This window comes from Drosophila yakuba, chromosome 3L, assembly GCF_016746365.2.
Source record: "Drosophila yakuba strain Tai18E2 chromosome 3L, Prin_Dyak_Tai18E2_2.1, whole genome shotgun sequence".
In the NCBI taxonomy this organism is placed as follows: domain Eukaryota; kingdom Metazoa; phylum Arthropoda; class Insecta; order Diptera; family Drosophilidae; genus Drosophila; species Drosophila yakuba.
The window spans coordinates 9,262,521-9,281,690 of NC_052529.2; the positions used below are offsets into that span (position 1 = coordinate 9,262,521).

Consider the following 19,170-nt stretch of genomic DNA (forward strand, 5'->3'; position numbering starts at 1 on the left):
GACAAAGGGGCCTCCCAAAATAATCACATGATTCGCACACAAATAATGCGGGACTTTAAATTGCTAGAATCTTGATGATTTTATCTAGATTTTTCCTGTTGCCACTTGGATACAAACTTATGGTGTTGTGATAAAAACTCAACAAAACAATGAAAATATTTAGCCCTGAATTGTTTGCCAAAAAATGTTCATTTTCATCTCCTTTATGCTTCGTTTTTTTTTTCTCTCTTGGCTAGTAGTTTTTATTCTTGCCTGCTTATTATGCCTTGTTTTTTTTTCGCCCATTCTAGCATTTTGTGTTGCTTTTTTTTTTGTTTTGCCGGCTACAATAGAATAGAAGGCAACAACAATGCAAATTGAACGTACCAAACTAAACATAACACACAGGCAGCCTGCCTGCGTCCGACTTTTTACACAGATGTATATATATATATATATATCTATACTATATGTATATATATATAGTATTTTTCACACAATAATGTGTAGAAAAACTTGCGAAATATTTTCCACTTGGCACGCAGCATGGCCAAAAGTCGTGTGTGTGTTTGTGCAGTTTACACTTTTAATTTTATTTATTTTTAATACGATTTCGTTTGGTTTTGATAAAACAGAATAGAGAGTCGAAAGCTTACTTGTTCAAAATTGAATGCAGAACGTGAATCCGGTCAAGTGTTTAGTGTTTATTCAACTTGGGTGGAACTGGAGAAATTGCTGACTGCTTTTTTGCTTGAGAAAACTAGTCCAGTTAAATCTGGACTTCCTACGGAAGTAGTTGTTTCTAGAGTTAAGTTTGTGATCCAGTGTGTGGGAAAATATCTCGAAAAATAATAGCCCACTGCAGTTGGCAAGGGAAGCAAGCAGGTCTTCTTGATTCTAAATAGTGTGCCAAACATTTCTGCTCATGGGGGTGGATATATCTAAATAAATATCGTTGGGTCCTCGCCTTGCTATCATTGAAAATTCAATTTCAATTATTAGACCCCTGACTGTGTATGTGTGTGTGTATGTTTGTTGTTTGGCGAATAGTTTGAGGATGCTGGCCCCCGGCACTTAAATGTCACATTTTCCTATGTGGCTCATTTTCTTGGCTCATATTTTCGCAAATTAAATTTTATTGAGCGTATCGTTTGGGCATAATTAATTTTAATTGAGGACACTACCCACACAGACGGCCACACCCTTACGAATAACACGGTCGTTTTGGGTCTATTTATACGAGTTGTTTTTCGAAAGGCGGAACCTATGCAAGCCCGGGTAAGCCCGAATGAATCCCCAAACTTTTCCCACATTTTCCCCTAACACTCGGCCATTACAGCGGTCTCCCTACCTCTCTCTCTAATTAACTTTCAATTCAATCAGCCCAGTGTCCTGCGCAAAAATGCACAACTCACCTGACCACCGCCCATTGTGTGCTGCAGTGTTACAATCCTGCAAGTGCATCCTGTTCCAGTTTCACTAGTGCACTTTCGAAAAGAATAGTTAGAACTAGGTTTTACAGTGCCACAAAGTGTAGTTCCACTGCTTAGATAAGTATACTATATCTTTTGATCATAGATGGTAGCATATTTCAATATGAATTAAGGAATCCCTTAGGGATTTCTTTGGTTCCTTCTCAGTTGAGAATGTTCTGCATCCCACTGCCATTTTCTTTGAGTGCACACACGCACCTCACGCATGCAGCTACATAAAAGACCAGTCAACGTCAGTGCGATCTTTGTATGCAAAGCATGTCCGACAACCGGGAGGAGTCCGCATTGTTGGTGTTTAAGGTGTGCACTCTGTGTGTGCGGTGTGTGTGTGCAGTGCGTGTGTGTGGAGTGTGTGTGATGTTGCGTGTGTCGCCCAATTGACTTTTGCTGTCGAGCAATTGTTTGGCTCAGGTGGCAGTGAACCTCGATGCCCAGCAGCAACATCATCAGCAGCGCCAAGAGCCACATCAGAATCAGCAGTAGTAGCAGCAGCAGCAGCAGTAGCAGCAACTGCAACTGCATGGAAACCGCAGGCAGTGAAGGCGACGTACCCGTCACTCATTTGCATGCAACAGTTGAACAAAAGCAGCTTTAATTCGATTTCAGTTTCAGTTGCACTCCGTGGCCCGCCTGGCGCTTATTAGCTGCCATTGTTCATGCGAAGGAGCCACTTCAACTGCAACTGTGGCAACAATCAACGCTATGAACGCCGTGAATTTGTCAACACAGGCGGCTAAAAATCACTTTTCTTCGACCAGTCGACCACTGAGAACTAATAACAGTTTCTTCTCTCAGCACCCAATATACACATCCTTTCGGTTTAGTAAAGATGAACTTATTTTTGCCAGTGCAGCGCAGAACTTGAGTTTAAAGAGTGCGAGAGAGAGCACATCGCATAATGCCAGTTAAGTCGCTGACGCCCACCTGTGTCACTCAGTCAGTTGGTCAGGTAAACGTCACTTGGCCATTTCCACAATCGAGCAGCGCCCCCAAAACATTAGCCGCTCGACCAGTTTCGGTTTTGGTTTCAGTTTCAGTTTCAGTTTGTGTTTTTTGTTTTCATATTCAGTTTGCCGGGTTGCTCTCAACACGCCGGACGCGATTTCAGAAGCCTTTCTATACCCACGACTGATAATGGCCTTATGAATCAGAATCAGTTAACGATTGGTGTTATCGTGGCCGTTTTGTTATTGTTTACCTGCTGATATGCCAGTGCTTCGGAAACTTATTCTAAGCTCAAAAATAAACAAAAGCTACGCCAAGAGTCCAAGAATAAATGTGTGCAAGTGATAAGAAGCCGCACGAAGGCGTTGAAAGTCATTGAAAGGTGTGAAAACTATTATAAATTCAAACAAAGTTGTGCAGCATGAAATTGAGTTGGCATAGTGCATTTATTGGGTTTTAAATAGTCAAGCTTAAACTCAAGCTTAAATTCAATTAAAGAGAAATTAAACTTGAGTTCACATTGTGAAATTGAACTACCGTCACAAACAAAGTTCCTAATTAAACTCTACTTGCATTAGGAAAAAAAAAACAATATTATTAATTGATGCCACAGTGATAACTTAAAAGCTTTAGCCCATAAACACCAAGAATGTTGCGATAATAAATTATTCTTAAACTAAATGTGCATGAAGAAGTTGAATAATAATTTTTGCATAAGACAAAGTTATTGGTTTATCTTTTAAATTATGACTTGTGAAGGTCAAACGTGTCAGCACCAATTAAAACTTTGAAATAAAGGAATATCAAGTGGTCTGAAATAAAACTAATACTGGCTTTCAGTTTAGTTGTTCACCACTAGCAAATTGACATAAAAATGGTTTCTCGTTGGACAATCCCCCACACATAACCGAACTACGGAGTGACTCATGCCATTGATAAGGCCAGAAGCCCAAAAGCAAACGCAGCAGATTCGGCCAAAATAATATTTCCGATTTCAATGCCAGCATAGAGTAGATGTTTTGTTGATTTGTCCAATGATATTTTCCCGCACCTCAGAACATGCTCCTGAAATTTGTTATTGTAGTTCACACATGTTGTTCGTTGTTGCTTGATTGCTCGGTTGTTTGGTTGTTTGGTTGTTCGGTTGTTCGATTGTTGTTGCCAGCTACCTGACACTTGTCAAGTTGCGATAACATGCGAAATTTCTGGCAAAGCTGCACCAAAAAGGCAATACCACTTTATGCATATTAAAAACTATAAAATAACGTTCGCCATAGATTGTTTTATTATATATCGTATTAATCTTTGGTTCGACGAGCGAGTGGAAAAACACGTTTTCAGTATTATGACCAAAATGGTAAAGAGCTCATTCAGCCGTTTGTGCACTCAGAGAAACTACCGCATACCTTTTGGAAAATATATTTTCTAAGCTAAAGTGTGTTTACAAAAAACGTATATCTTGCAGTGCTGAATGAAGACATTCATGGAAGATATTCAACTAAATTCGTATTTCTTTTAAAGGCAAAGTTTTGTGCAGTGCATTCAAACGATCGAGGCAGCTTCTTGGCTCTGGTGTGCTATACTTTTAATTTGTGCTGCTGCTGATCGCTGGTACTAGCATTTTCCGCTGAAATGTTGTTGCTGAATGTTTTTCCCATTTAAATGAGTTTTGTCTATGACGTCTGCGTATTGTTTACAAATATACGTTTCAATTTGCAGCCCCATATACATGTACATTATACTATACATTATACATTATACATTATCCACCCACCCAGCGACACATGGCAAGCGATTTTCTGTTTGTTATTGCTGCGATGTTTCCCCCACGGATCCATTTGATTTTCCCTTCCTTTTTTTGGAGGTTCTTTTCGTACTATTTCTTCTTTTTTTTTTTTTTTTGGATTCATGGCGCTTGCATAATCCTCGGTTGTCGAAGCTGTCAGCAATGTTGCCACTGCAGCTGTTATTGGCATTCAAATGAATATGTAAACGTCGCATCTCTCAGATTGTTTTCGCTAAATCGAAACGATAAACAATGCGAATGGTCACGATTCGAGGTGCAAAAGTCAGCAGGTAGCACGTTTCTAATAATTTAAATGCAACTGCTTCTTGCGGGCAATGAGTCACTTGACAAATTATGAGTTTTTTAAGGGGAAACGAAGAGACAACCTTGAACTTTACATCAAAAGTCTACCTTAAAGAAATGACTTGTTATAGTTCATTTACATGGGCAAGTATTTCCACTTGTCTACTCAATGAGGTACCAAAGATCAATTTATTTATTTCGCTCTCATTTTGATTTACGGCGCGGCTCGGAAGATAAACTGCAAATGAAAGTTAATGTTTATGCAGCCGCAGACAAATTGCCAGGTTAAATGCGAGCCTCGTACGACAAGCATCGATTATGTCGAATTGTAACGTTAACAGCATCCTGTTTCCTGTCTTGCCAAAAGGAAGTTGCCCCACACAGACACCCACACACACTCACATGCTCACACACAGGGGGCAACCTCCATGTAGCATACTTTGCGGCGCGTTGATTCGTGTATGGCTGCCGGCGTGCGGCATACATAATTGATGTGTACTCTGAAGTAACCATTACAAACTACCACACACACTTCTGCGGCTGCGGAAGACTGGGCTACAACTTCCGCCACAACTTCCGCTCCGCTTTGAATGATTAGTTTTGGCCATGGCAGCGCTCCTTCTGGCCATGAAATCAAACTAAGTGCCAGGCCAAAGTCCTTTATTTTTCAACTGTTCCGCCTGGCTGGGCTTCACTGTCTGTGGATGTCCCTGTATGTGTGTATATATATATATAGTTTTCCCTCTCAAGGTTATAGTTTTGTCAACATCTCTGGAATACCGTGGAGTGTGTATTTGTTCTATTTATTGATTCGTCAGGGGGTTGGTCCTCCTTTGATTGTAATTTACATAATGGCAACAAGTGGAACGGAAATTTTTGGAAAGTCTTCTCATTTATTTTCTCAAACTTGCAGGTTCTACAAACGCACATTTAAATTATAAATTTATATATGAATGGTTCTGTAGCGATTAAATGCTGTCTCTTACTAATTTACATTCGTAATACTTGTGCTAGTTTTTAGACTTGTTGTTCACGCCTAAAGTATTACAAAACTAGTATCTGGTTTATTTTGAGCAAATGGCCAAATCCGCAATTGTTTTTCTATTTTAGTTGAAATATTTTAAGCCAACTAATTCCGTTCAATTGTTCTTTTCGATTCATTCAATTTGGCTTCGAAGCAGGTTCCTTTGTCAATTTGATTGTTTTGTCATTTTGCCACAGCAGCAGCATTGCGCATACGCCCAGTTGACAAATTGTAATGGCCAAGGCGTTCTTGCTGCTGTTGCCGCCATCTGCAGAGTGGGTGGGGCGGGGTGGTTCAGGGCGTTTGGCGGTGGGCGGTGGGTGAAGGGTGAAGGACAGAGGTAGAAGGAGATTCCCTGGCGATCGGGGTGGCGACGTCTCGGCCAAGAGAAACCACTTGCATTTCGCTGGCTGCTGGGGCGAAAATAGAATTTGGCAATGGCTTTGGTGGCTCCCTAGTCCGTCGTCCGTTTATCTCAAAAGCATGTGGCTGCGTGTGGACATCATGTCGCGCCACCGCACACAGAGACAGCCGAACGCAAGATTGGGGCATGCATCAAAGGAACACCGGGAGAAATATTTGTTAACTTATGTTTAAATGCAACCACGAGCTTTATGTTTCATATGCGATTTAAGTTCTCTACTTGATCACGTAGAGTTACGAACTTATTTTGAATGGTGCCCTCGAATTACGTATTACTTCAGCATAGAGTAAAGAGTTGTCTTAATTTCTTTCTGTGCATCCTGCTGCTGGGCAATGTGTTGTTGCTGCTCTGTTGGATGACTGGTATGTTTGTTTTGTTTGCTTGTTGTCTTGCCTGTTGCAGCCGCTGCCGCTTTTCCTGCTGGTTTTCTTTTGCTCAGGCGCTCGCCTTAATGACCAATAAATGTCGCAGCGCATCAAATGCAGCGGTCGGCACAGTTATCCATTTATTTGCGGAGCAATTTCAAATTTAGTTTAGATAAACAAACAAGTCGGCAGAAAGCGGAATGTATGACAGATTTTCGGCCCACGCAGTGTTAAGAAAAAATATTTGGAGGCGACCTAAATGCGACAATTACGTTGAGTTCCTCACTAAAACTCTAAAAATACCCAAATTCGGGCAGCGACAATGTATGTGAACCTTTTTAAGAACCAACCAGAAATAACAATCAAAGGGAAAGAAAAACAAAAATAAGTGCCAGAAATAGGTGGACATTTGACAAGTGCATGTCAGTCGGCGGAGAGCTGATAGATAGATAGATTTTGGCCATTATGCTGGGATGGTAGCTATATTTACCGACGATCGGCTCTAAATAGTCGCCAGATATCGCCGAATATTGCATAATATGAGGCGTGTCTGGGAATGTCGCTTTCGCATGATGCAATGCATCCGTTTGCCAAGATTTTCGGCGCAATTTCGCCACTCGCAGCTCGCCAGTTCGCATTACTGTCGCCACCAGTTACGAGTAAGTGCAGCAGTGCGCCCAGTGATTCGGCAAATTGCAATTATAAATTTATAATCTATGTATGTATGTATAACTCTCGGGCAATTCCCAAGCCAAAAAGTGCCACAAAATCTCAGGCAGAACCAAAAACCCAAGGCACACATCGACCAGAAAAGAATTTGAAAAATAAATACCAAGTACGCGCTTTGCTATGTTTTCTATGCGGGGGCGGCTGGTGGGGACTGGGGATTGGGCCAACAAACTAGGTTACTTGGCAGTGTTTAGCATAAATAACTAGCACACCAGTGGCCACATCATCAGCAGCAGCAGCAACAGAAACATCATCAGAAAAGCCACATTCAAATAAATAAATGTGAGTTGTGTGGGCAGGAAATGGGGAAAGTGGAAAATCAAATAAACACCGGGTGTTAAGCCATTGCAAATTAATGAATTGGGTTGGCTTTAACTATATAACTATTAAATGTGGGTGGGATTTGAGCGGGAATGACAATGGCAAATATTTAATGGTGTCTTTAAAATACTGAAAAGCTCACTGTTTCATTAGCAAAATAGTTTGATTACGGTGAATTATTTAATAAATACATTTGCCGAGCTCACAATGGGGTAAATTGATAGTTGTATAATTACCAACCACAAAATATACCACTTTCAATTTAAATATTATCAATACTAAGCATTCATATTATGATTTATTCAATGCAATATTTCAGCTTGAATTTTTTTTAAATTCCAATTTCTAATTTTAATTCTTCATATTTACAGAGTCGACGCAAAGCGTGGACGGCGGACCTGCATCGTGGCGTTTAACGCTCGATCAGGATCTAATTGACACGCTCAAGGGCAACTTTCCCAGCTGGTTCCAGGGCTCAGCCGGCGGAGGAGGAGCAGCCAGCAAGCAGAATCCGCAGCAGCACAATCACCAGCTGGCCCAGCAGAAGCATCACCAGCTGGTGGCCACCAGTGTCATACCCATACCCATAACCATTGACACCAAGCTCGCCGCCAGCAATACAAATACACTCCAGCAACATCAGCAGCAGGCGGCCATCCTGGGTCACAGTTCGTCGTCGGCCTCGCCCGCATCCTCCGTCAGTTCCAACTCCTCGAAGAAGTCCATCAGCAGCAGCCTGAGCAGCTGCAGCAGTAGCAGTAGCAACAGCAGCAGTTGCAGCAGCAACCATTGCAACTCCAAGTCCGGTTCCGGTGGTGTCAAGGGTGCCGGTTCAGCGACGGCGAGCAGGTTCCTCAACAAATCCACCTCGACGTCGCCCACCAAGAGCCTCTCGAGGACATTCAAGGCCACCCAGAAGCCGAACGGCAACCACAAGGTTGGCCAGCTGGTCAAGTCCGCCTCCCTGCACAGCCTGAGCAGCGGAAGCAGCGGGAGCAGCAGCGGAAACAGCGCCAGCGGCAGCTCCTCGCTGCTGGCCACCATCTCCACATCGCCGCTGACCACCGTCGAGCTCATCTCGAGCGCTGCCTGCAGTGGCCTCCTGGCCACCAGGCTCAGCGGCAAGGACTTGGAGCACTCCTTTCAGGACATAATACTGCTGCACGAGGCCTACGACGACATGTCGGAGGGTGAGTTCTCTATTGAGCGATTCTCGTGTGACTTCCGTTTCTGAAATATGATTTATCTAATATCTGCTAAATTTTTCAGGTGAGCAGCGTTTGCATGCAACGTTTCTGGGCAGCAGCGATGATGGTAACAACTCGGATTGTTACGATGCCAGGCAGTCACCACCGAAGGCCATCGTGGACTCCAGTCCGCTGCAGCCAGCGATGGACAAGAACAAGGAATGTAAGTTGACCTAAAATCATGGTAAATCTATAAATCTAATATATAGATGGAAAGCTAAATATATAACCATCCAGAAAGCTGACAGCTGGCAATCAATCTACTTAAAAATGCTTCACTGTACTAACAAAACCCTTCAGTTGTTAGTTCTGCACTTGTTTACCCAATGTTTGTCGCCCACATTGGTCATCTTTCGGCGGCTGTTTGGCATTTGTCATCTGGTGCCTCCTGCTTAGTCATAAATGCCAGCCAGAGCAGCCATCACAACGATCATCGCAAGAGTCATCATCATAATCCTCGGATGCCCGCCTCATTATTGACGTTCGCCTGGGGGGCGGTGAGTGGGGCGATGGTTTCTTACAAGGCGCACACAGTTTTAATGAAGCTGTCGCGGCACAACAGGCACTTAAGGCGTACACTTGAGGTGCCACGCCCCTTCGCCAGCGGTCGAGAACTCATTCAAAAAATGTTGTTGTATTTTGTCAACAGTTTTCCGTTCCTTTACGTTCCGTTCTTTTCGGCTGGCCTACATATTTGCTTGGCATTTTGAGTGAGCAGAAATATTCATATTAATTTTGAATGGCCCAAGATGACAGGCCCAGTGTGTGGACATAGCATATACTCGTACATTCATTCGTGTACTATGTGTGCTGCATAGTCGCTAATAGTTTTGACAGCTCTTGTCGCCTGCACTTGCACGATTTTCGAGGTGTAACCGGAAATGGACGATAAAGTTCACACGCCCTGACCCTGACCAAAAAGGCTCTGTGTATCGAAATGTTTATGCAGGCAGGGTTTATTTCTCGCCCGAGAACTGCCAAAAATGTATGGTGAAAATTTCCGGCAGGCGCACAACAAGTTATCCAACAATAAACTGCATATTTAGCAACAACCACCAGTTCACTCGGCCTGTTGGTCAGTTGGATTCGGGGAGTGTGTGTAAACATTTAGCGAAAAACATTTATTATAAACACATGGCTGGCAGTCAATGATGGCGGCGCTGCAGAAATGTTTTGACAAATAAACACGCTGCACGCGACTCGGAAAAGCAGGGAAAAGCGGATATAAACGGCGGCAGGGTGACAGTTGTAAAGGCATTTTTACATGCCGCTGCACAGTGGTTGTGGAATGCAATTACTATATATTATGGGTACTGTGTTAACTTAATTTAAATAATATACTCTTTCCGCTTCACCCAAAGAGTTTTTAAAAAAAACTTGAAACACTTGAAAATCTAATAAAAATTCTGTGCAATTTACTGCCCTCGTTAGCCCACTGTGCCTGCCCCTTGGTTGGTTTTTTCGTGCATTTGCCTGGCTGGGATGATGGCGTCTTGGTTTACTCAGAGCAACGTTGATCACGTAATCGATTTTATAATACAACATATAGACACGCAGTTGGCCGAACTCATTTGTGTGCACCCTCTCCCTCTCTCTCTCTCCCCCTCTCTCTTGCTCTTTCGGCCAGCTTTTCCCGCTCTCCTGGCTGATTTTCAGCATTTTTCCCGGCAATTGTTTACCTGACCTTCGCCACAGGCACTGGGTTTTCTCGAAGGCGAAGGGCAGCTAACCGCAGCGAAATACACACATTTATTGCCTATCGCATAAAACTTTTATGTGTTTAATTTGGAATTTATGTTATTGTTTTTATCAATCGAGGGTGTTGGATCGTGGTGTGCTAGGTGTGTGTGTGTGTGTGTATCGCACATTTCGCGCATAATTAATTTACGGGGGCGACAGTGTTTCGTCACCGAGAAGATTTTCCAGTGTTACAAGGCTACAAATTCGAGTGTTTTCCCTGTCTGCCGTAAACAACAACAAGAATTGGTTCTCGGACATTTTTTTTGTTTTTCGCCGCTGTTGGGTTGTTTTGCACACATTTTTGTGTGGCACACTTCAATCGTAAAATCGCCAACAACAGCTGCCATCGCCGTCTGAGACAATTACGCGCCTTGGCAGCTCTCTTGGCTTTTTATGATGATTTCCGACAAAGAGCCCAAATTACTTTAATAACGTCATCGTCACTTTGATGTCGACTTTGTTGCGGCGTCAAGTGTTTTTTCGAAGTGTTCGTTCGGTGTCTGCCTGGGCAGCACCAGCACCAGCACCAGCACCGAAAATTAAATACACCGACTAAAAGGCTTCGGCTAACCCACTTACTCGTACTTAGATTGCACACTGAATGCACAGCAACCGCAGAAGTCGAAAGTGCAGAATGCCAACAGAGAGGTATGCACTTACGTGCACTGTAAACAATTTTCCTTAAATAACTTCTCTTTAAATTGACTCCTTACAAGTAAAGCCAAAAACGAGTAAATTAAATGCAGTCATTTGAGAAATTCAAGGATATGCCTGCGGTGAACGAAAACCATTTCCAAAAATGAATGAGAAATCATTAAGAATTTCTGCGTAGTAGATGCAGTACATCTTTGCAGATTTCCGGTCTTAAATGCTTATTCCTCGACTTGGTTAGTAGCCGCAACCACACCCGGTGCACTGCCCTTCGTCTCCGTGTGGCTTTTGCTGCTCGCAATCGCCGTGGGGCCATGGGATTTTGTGTTTTCGTTTCATTTGCGGCTTTGGCTTTATTTACCGTCAGATTCCAGCCTACTGTAGAGATAGATGGGGCCCCCCACACCCATCACTCCTTCACTCTGTGTACCAGTGTACCAGTGACCTGCGCCTTAATGGGCTTTATTTCGTTTTAATTACATGGCTGGCTGGCCATTTTGTGAATCAATTTCGCCAGTGCCCGGAATGCTAATTGAAGGTAATGATATTAGGACAGCAGGTCGTATGCTTAATATGCCAAAACATTCCCTCGAGACTGAAATTACATTATACAATGCTCGCACGCATTTAATCGGCCATTCGGATTTAATGCTGAAAGGATAATGTCCCATTAATTGATTATTTTATACGCTTTGCGATTATAATTAGATTATAGCGACTTCGAGATGCCACTGCCTTCATCTTTCAAAGTCAATTCGGGGACTTATGGTGGTTCCTTATTCCTTGTTTCCCATTATTTATTTTGCAGCAGTCTGTCACGCGGTTCACAGCGGCTTCCATTGACTGGATGCCAAGTTAATTGACATCAATCTGTTATTTAGCCGCCCGAGGAGCAGTGGCAATCTAATCAGATTATTACGCATACGCCCCATGGGGCCACACCTTCGTCGCCAAACGACAGCTTCTGACTTTGGCTTCGCTTTAGCTTTGGTCTGGCTTAAATATTTAATTTTCCAGCCCAAACTTTTTACTCTTGGGCTTGTATATATATGTATGTATATATGCACATTGTTCACACCATAATAGCCCGCACATAAAGATATTAAAAAGTTTTCCTTTTTTCGCGCTGCCTTGTTTTTCCCATTCGCAGCTGCCTCTCGACATTTATTGCCATTGCCCTGGCATTGTCAAAAAGCTAGGAAAAGGCAAAGTTTTCGCCCAAAAATTATTTCCCCCAGCTGTTTCGAGCACTTTTTTATGGGATTCCTATGTTTGATCTCCACTCCCCCGCGAATTGTTTCTATAATTTACGATTTTTGTGGTTTTTGATTTGTTGCTAACAGGTTGTCGGCCAGCTACGGTTGCATGCAGCTTACCTAACTTTTCGCCCAGCTCTCCAATTGAAGTTCAATAATTTTGTATTAGGCATAATATTACTAACACTTTTTGCCGCTTAACTAACTTGCTTCTTTGGTTCTCCATCTTTTGCAGCGCTCAAAGTGAAGCTCATGGTGCGACGTCCACACTCGCAGCTCGTCGAGCAGGGCATCATACCATGTAAGTAGATGGGTCCGAAAAGCAGATTCTATTCCTGCCCCGGGTCACAGCATTTAGCCGCTTAGTCAGATCGATAAAATACACATTAACCTCACTTAGTTGGTTCAGAGCATCTGCTGGCGCCCAATTCATCGGCAGCCAAAAAGGATATGCAAATACTGCCGTCGAACATTTCATTTCAATGGCTTTCAAATTTATGCGCAAGGAAAAGGCGAAACCGAGAAAAAGAATCCTGAAAAATACGCAAATTTACAAACTAATTCAAAGCCCTCAACGCAGACGAAAGTGAATTTGAATTTATATTATAAATTTGTAGCAATGCTGAGGCGCCAAGAGCCAGGATAAGGCTGAGCCAACTTTTGGGCACTGGATCAGAAATACATTTTGTGTATCCAAATAGCAGTAAGAGATTGTCGACGGGGCTAGGAAATGCATTAAATGTATTAGATGTTGATGAGCCGATGAGGTTTTCAGATCTCATTTTTCATCACAACTTATTTCTTAGCTTAGTAAAGTAATTGTGATTAATTGTAATGAATAGTTTACTTAACCAAATGTTTGCATATATTTAACAGCTCTGAAAACCTCGCCTGCTATCCACGAACAATGCAAGCAACTGGAGCGCGCCAAGACGAGCGATATGCTGAAGGCCAAGATCCAGCAGCGACCCAATCGCGAGGACCTCGAGAGGCTGCACATTCTCGAGGAGGACGAGTGCCACATCGATCCTAGTTTGGCGGAGAAACAGCGAATGCTGAAGAAGGCTCGCCTGGCGGACCAGCTCAACTCTCAGATCCAACATCGTCCTGGTCCACTGGAGCTAATCAAGAAGAACATCCTGCACACGGAGAAGCCGATCGAGAAGATTGTCAAGGAGGGACTCGTATCATTCAAGGCAACCAGCGAGGGTCTGCTCACAAGACCCCAGCATCCGCACAGTTATGTGACCTTCGATGATGATTCCCTGAGCTCAGAGAGCGATACGAGGCAGACACCGCCGCGTTTGGATGAGGCTATGGTCGCCACCTCCAGTTCACCCACCGATGTGCTGCAGGCGGCGGCTGCTTCAGCGGGTATCGTCACCATGGCCTTGACCATGCCCACAGCTGGTCAACTGGTGGTCACCTCACCACAGATTCTTCCCCAGCAGCAGCAACCGAAGGCTGTAGTGGTGCCGGCACCAGTGCCTCCACCTCCGCCGCCGCCACCACCACTGCCCATGACCAGTATCATCAAGGTGAAGCAGGAGACGGCCAATCTGTACGAGGAGCTGTGCCAGAGTGTCACCGGTACCACAGCTAGTCCGGTTAACCATCTGTACTCGCCCTGCTCACTGGCTTCAAGTACCTCCATGCTAAGTCCGCTGTCTTCTATCGCCTCTCCGCCACCACCACCGATGACCACCACACGTCTGCATCTGGCACCCGTGTCCGTGAAGTCTGATGCACCCGGGAAGGATAAGAACAGAAAGAAATCCAAGTCTAAGCCAGTGTCGAAGGCGCGCACCATCAAATTCCACGAGTACAAGGGTCCACCGAGTGCCGCCGGGCAAAAGCAGGATCAAACGCAGCCGGAAGAGACCTCCTACCAGTTGATGTTGGAGCAGCAGAACTGTCTGCTCAAGTTCCTGGAGAACCTCAACAAGAATCAGTCCATCATCCCAGCGCCCAGTGCGCCGGGTGTTATGCTTCCAGCAGCTCCTAGCGCGACCAACAACAGCATCACGGTAACAACAAAGACGGTGCCCGCCTTGGCCTCGCAATCCGCTCCAGCTCCAGCTCCCATCAGCCTGCCCAACACCATATCCATAACGAGCAGTACCGGTGGAGCTCCACTTAATTTTGGAGACGCCGCTATGTTGACGCCCACGCCGGCGGCCACACCCACACCGCCCACCCTGTCGCTGATTGCTACACCACAGCAACAGTTGCAGCTGCATCAGCAACACCAACAGCTGCACCAGCCAACTCCTGTTCAACGTCCACCACCACTGCCCTCGCCGGCGCTCTCGGTCAGCTCCTCTATTCCACCCAGTCCGGCCACCAGCTATGCCGAATCCACTACCAGTTCCATAACGGATTTGACCCGACTGGAGAAGATGAAGGTCTCTGACTTGAAGCAGCATCTAAAGCGCAGAAACTTGCCCGTTTCCGGTCCCAAGCCGCATCTGATTGAGAGGCTGAAACCGTATCTGCCCCTGGAACCACTAGACAACAATGTAACTCCCGCTCCAGCCTCGAGCAACAGCAACACCACCCCCGAGGTGATCACCATCAGCGATGCTATGGACACGAGCAACTGCGGTTTGTTGGAGCAACCTCCACCAGTGACCATGTTGGTTTCAGATGCAGGCATGGAGCACGAGCAGATGGATGTGGTGCAGCAGCAGATGGATAATACGCATCCGATGACGCTGCAGACCATTCTTCCACCACAACCGCAAACTGCAACCATAATCCTGACCAACGAGGAATTGCTCAGGGAGCAGCAGCGTAAGATTGACGAACTGCAAAGGCAATTGCAGCGATCGCAGCAGGAGCTGCAGAAGATACGCCAGCGGCAACAGCAGCAGCAACATCAGCAGCAGACGGTTACCGCTCAAGTGGTGAATGCATTGCCTACGCAGCAGATAACGCTGATCACCACGACATCCAATGGGCCGCAGCAGACACTAACTGTGATGCCGCAGCAGGTGGAGAAGAATGTGCCCGCCAAAGTGACGGTGAAAGCTACTGGAGGCAACAACAACCATAAGGTAAATGGACTGCAACAACAGGGATCTGCAGCCAAGAAGCCAGCCAGCAGCAACTCGAACAGCAGTAATAACATTTCCTCAACGAATCCACCGCCAATCAACCAGAAAATGGTGGTCAAGCAGCAGCTGGAGGCTAAAATCCAGAAGCAAAAGGCAGCGGCAGCGGCCGCCGCACAGCAGCAACAACAACAGCAGCAGCAACAGCAGCAGCAGGCACTGCAGCAACAACAGCAGCAGCAACAGCAACAGGTGCGCCTGCTCACGCAAAAGACACAAACTGTATTCATTCCATTCAACAACAACAATCACATAAACAACGCTTCTGCCAAGACAACAACCAAGAAATCCAATGTGCCCGCCAACCATACAAACACAACCACCACAACTATGATGCAAGCAGCCAAGCCGGCAGCAGTTGCGACAGCAGCAGCAGCCTCGCCAGCCACTCAACACCACAATAACTTGGGCCTGCTGTGGAACGAAGGAAATCAGACCATACTACTGGTGGGTCTAAATGATCAGCACATGACGGCGCACACGCTGGGCAATATCAGCTTAACGGCCACCACCACAACAGCAGCAGCAGCACCGCCAGCGGCTACTCCAGTTGCAGCATCCACGACAGCTCCGCCAAAGAAGATACTGAATGGCCACCAACGCACAAACTCCCTGCCCAGCATTGTCTTTCCCATCGAAACCAAGTCCATCATTACACAGCAGCAGTTGCAACAACTGCAGCAGCAGCAGCAGCAGCAACAGCAATTCCAGCCTGTCCAACAGCCACAGCAGCAGCAACTGAACCATGTGGACATCAAGCCCTCACCAGCACCACCGCCGCAGTACGAAGAGGCCACCAAGCAGCTGGCGGCCAGTAAGGCGGCAGCTTTGAATGGCCTTCTACCGCTGGTCAAGATTAAGGAGGAGCCCGTTCAGTCGCCCGTTCCTGCTGCAGCGCCTCCACCGCAAACAGCTCCTCTGTGCAAACGCAAGACGGCGAGCATTAAGTCCGAACAAGTCAGCGATGTTCTGGACATACTAATCAAGCAGGGTGAATTGCCGGAAAGTGCCGCTCTGGAGCCCATCACACCGCTAACGCCGCTGCCCGAGTTGTCCATGTTCAATGGAGCCACGCCCACCACTGCGTCTGGTGGAGCCAGCATAGTACCCATGGTGCCCAAGCTGGAGACGCCAGTCACGCCAGTCCAAACCCTCGACATGGCCATGGACACGAATGAGCCGCATGTGGGCTTTTCCAGCAATCAGGCTCCGAATCATGTTTTCATCGAGAGCATAGACATGGCCTCGCCCCTGCAGACCGATTCGAGCGCCATTGATGCCGAGAGTGTGGCCAAGACCTTAGACATTTTCCTGGAGCAGCACCATGCCACACCTCCACCGAGCACACCGCCCAAAAGTTGCCACAGCGGCAGCGAGAAGCCAAACAGTCCGGATGCCAAGCTCAATCACTTTGATGAGTACGAGTTGCTGGAGCTTATGTCGCAGCAACTTGAGATGGACATGGGAGATGACTCCAGTGGCTATTGTCACTCCTCGGCGGCGAAGAGCAGCAACAACAACGGCAACCTGCGACGCGATCTCAATCCCAGCCTGCAGCCGTCCATTAATGAGCTGCTGGATGCGAGCAGTCCGGACAACGTGCTGCTGAACAACAACCCGGGTGCCGATGTGGACTTTGATGCGGATAGCTTTGTGGCCCAACTGAGTCAGCACGTCACCGGAAATGGAAATAGTCCGGGGGCCAATTGCAACGGATCCATTGAATCCTCGTCGTCCGCGGTGAATAGTCACTTTGGAAGCCACAGCACACCAATGGATTGCGATGATTTCGAGAGCACACTCAACTCTTTCATGCAGGCGGTGACCCAACCACAGGCGGGCCAACACGGCGAATACACGACGTCGACGAGCATGGCCAATGGAACTGGAGGAGGAATGGGCGTGGACAACGGCACCGGTGGGGCAGTGGACGCCTTCAATGCCAGCGGCGATATATTCGATCTGTTCAACATGGATGACTACAAGATGAACTGGGCGGCAGGAGATTTTACCGTCTAGGCGGTTTATGTATTCATATAGCCCTCGAGGAGGCAGGGCAGAATTTTCAGAAGAATTCATCAATATATTTCCCCAACTTTGTTCCGTATCGAGAAAAAAACAAAACTCACAATCCAGCGTGGTGCTCACTTTTCTGAAAATATTCCTGAAGAATTCGTTTCGAAGAAAGCAAACACACACACACAAAAAAAAAAACAAAACAAATCCTATTTATTTTCTAAATGCATTTAAAACATTTGAACGTCAGTTGAAATTTCGAAACTTTACTATTTCCAAGAAAAACTAAAAAGAATGCCAAAATTGCCGGGAGTTACACTCCAAAACCATACTTTTGCACCCTTTCCTGTATAAGCAAGAAAAACAAAAACCACAAAAAACAAAAAACAGCCAAAACATTTAGAAAAGCATAACAAGTAAAACTTATCATAAACTATCATTAAAACGTAAGCCTAAAATGTTGTAAAGATCGATAAAGAGAGAAAAGAAAAACAAAAGTACATGTTTCTAATGAAGGTCATTCCAATTTGAGAATAATGCGAGTGAAATCTAACTAACTAAACCGAATGGAAGAATGAATGAGTTGAGTCCAGGATGCGGAGAAGGATCTGCAGAAGAGAAGGGAGAGAAAGCGGCAAGGGAAAGAGAAATTAAGCTAATCAAGAAATCTACAAAAAATCTTTAAAAAAAAATATATTCTTGTTGTGAGAACGACTTAAGTGAAACACATTCAGTAATTTTGTTTTAAGTTCTATTTAAAATGAAATGAATTAAATTATTTAAAGCCTAGGCAGTGCTTAATTCTAATTTAAAAGCAAAATTAAATGAAATATTTAAAACACAATTTGAGAAGTATTTCCTGCAAGGAAAGAAAAAGCCTTTAAAGTAGTCGAAGCCACAAAACCAGTTAAATTAATTTTTTTAATTTTAAACTTGGATCAATTTCATTAAAAATGTTAGTGAAAATATATATATTCTTATTTCTTTTGTTTTGCATTCTTAGGCACAGCGAATTCCGTTACTTAAATTAATTCTAATGAAAATATATTAAACACAAATAATTTAGCAACTTCGTAAAGTAATTAAATCCTGCGGCGTGTACTTAACGCACATTTTGTAATCGTGTCTATCGCAATTCGGAATTGTAATCGTTCATCTTTCGTAAGCACACCAATTCGGCTAAGTGTATTTTGTAAATTGGGAGCATGCCAAGCATTCGGACGTATATTTGAGTGTAGGGCTCAATAAAATAAATTATAAATGTAAACTGAGAAAATTAATTGATAAGCAATGGACACATTTCAATAGGAAAGCAGTAGCAAGAAAACCCAATTCAAAATTGCAAAATGTGAGGAACTCAATACACCAATAAATATATTTTTGTATAAGCAAATATATATACTCTACATTTAGATCTAGTCTAAAATTTCACACATTTCGCCCGCAGAGCAAAAGTTAATCATCACTCAACACTTGTTTACATTTGCAATAATCTGATTTACACTTGGATTGTAAGCTTAAAGTATATTTATCATCGACGCGCTTTAAGCACAAATGAGAACGTTTCCATTATAACAATTCATATACATTAATTTAAGCAATACGTTTATTGTTAGTATCAAACTTAATTACCATAACTAAGCTTATTGTTTGATTAATTCTAAATTTAATTACCTAAATATCTAATTTAATATGTTGGCTTAAACAATTTTTGTGCGTTGCGTTTAAAAGAGATTTCATTTAAATACAATACAGAATAAACTCAATCACGTCATGAA

General features: G+C 44.4%; 1 protein-coding gene across 1 annotated transcript in view; it reads left to right on the forward strand.

Annotated features, from left to right (window-relative positions):
- Positions 1-19,170, forward strand: part of LOC6533477 (myocardin-related transcription factor B) — a 40,365-nt gene extending 21,195 nt beyond the window's left edge. The window contains exons 2-5 of the mRNA XM_015194561.3: positions 7,741-8,559; positions 8,639-8,779; positions 12,499-12,564; positions 13,140-19,170. Of these exons, the coding sequence (XP_015050047.1) occupies positions 7,741-8,559; positions 8,639-8,779; positions 12,499-12,564; positions 13,140-17,395 (5,282 nt within the window). The 3' untranslated portion in view covers positions 17,396-19,170. The remainder of the gene's footprint in view (positions 1-7,740; positions 8,560-8,638; positions 8,780-12,498; positions 12,565-13,139) is intronic.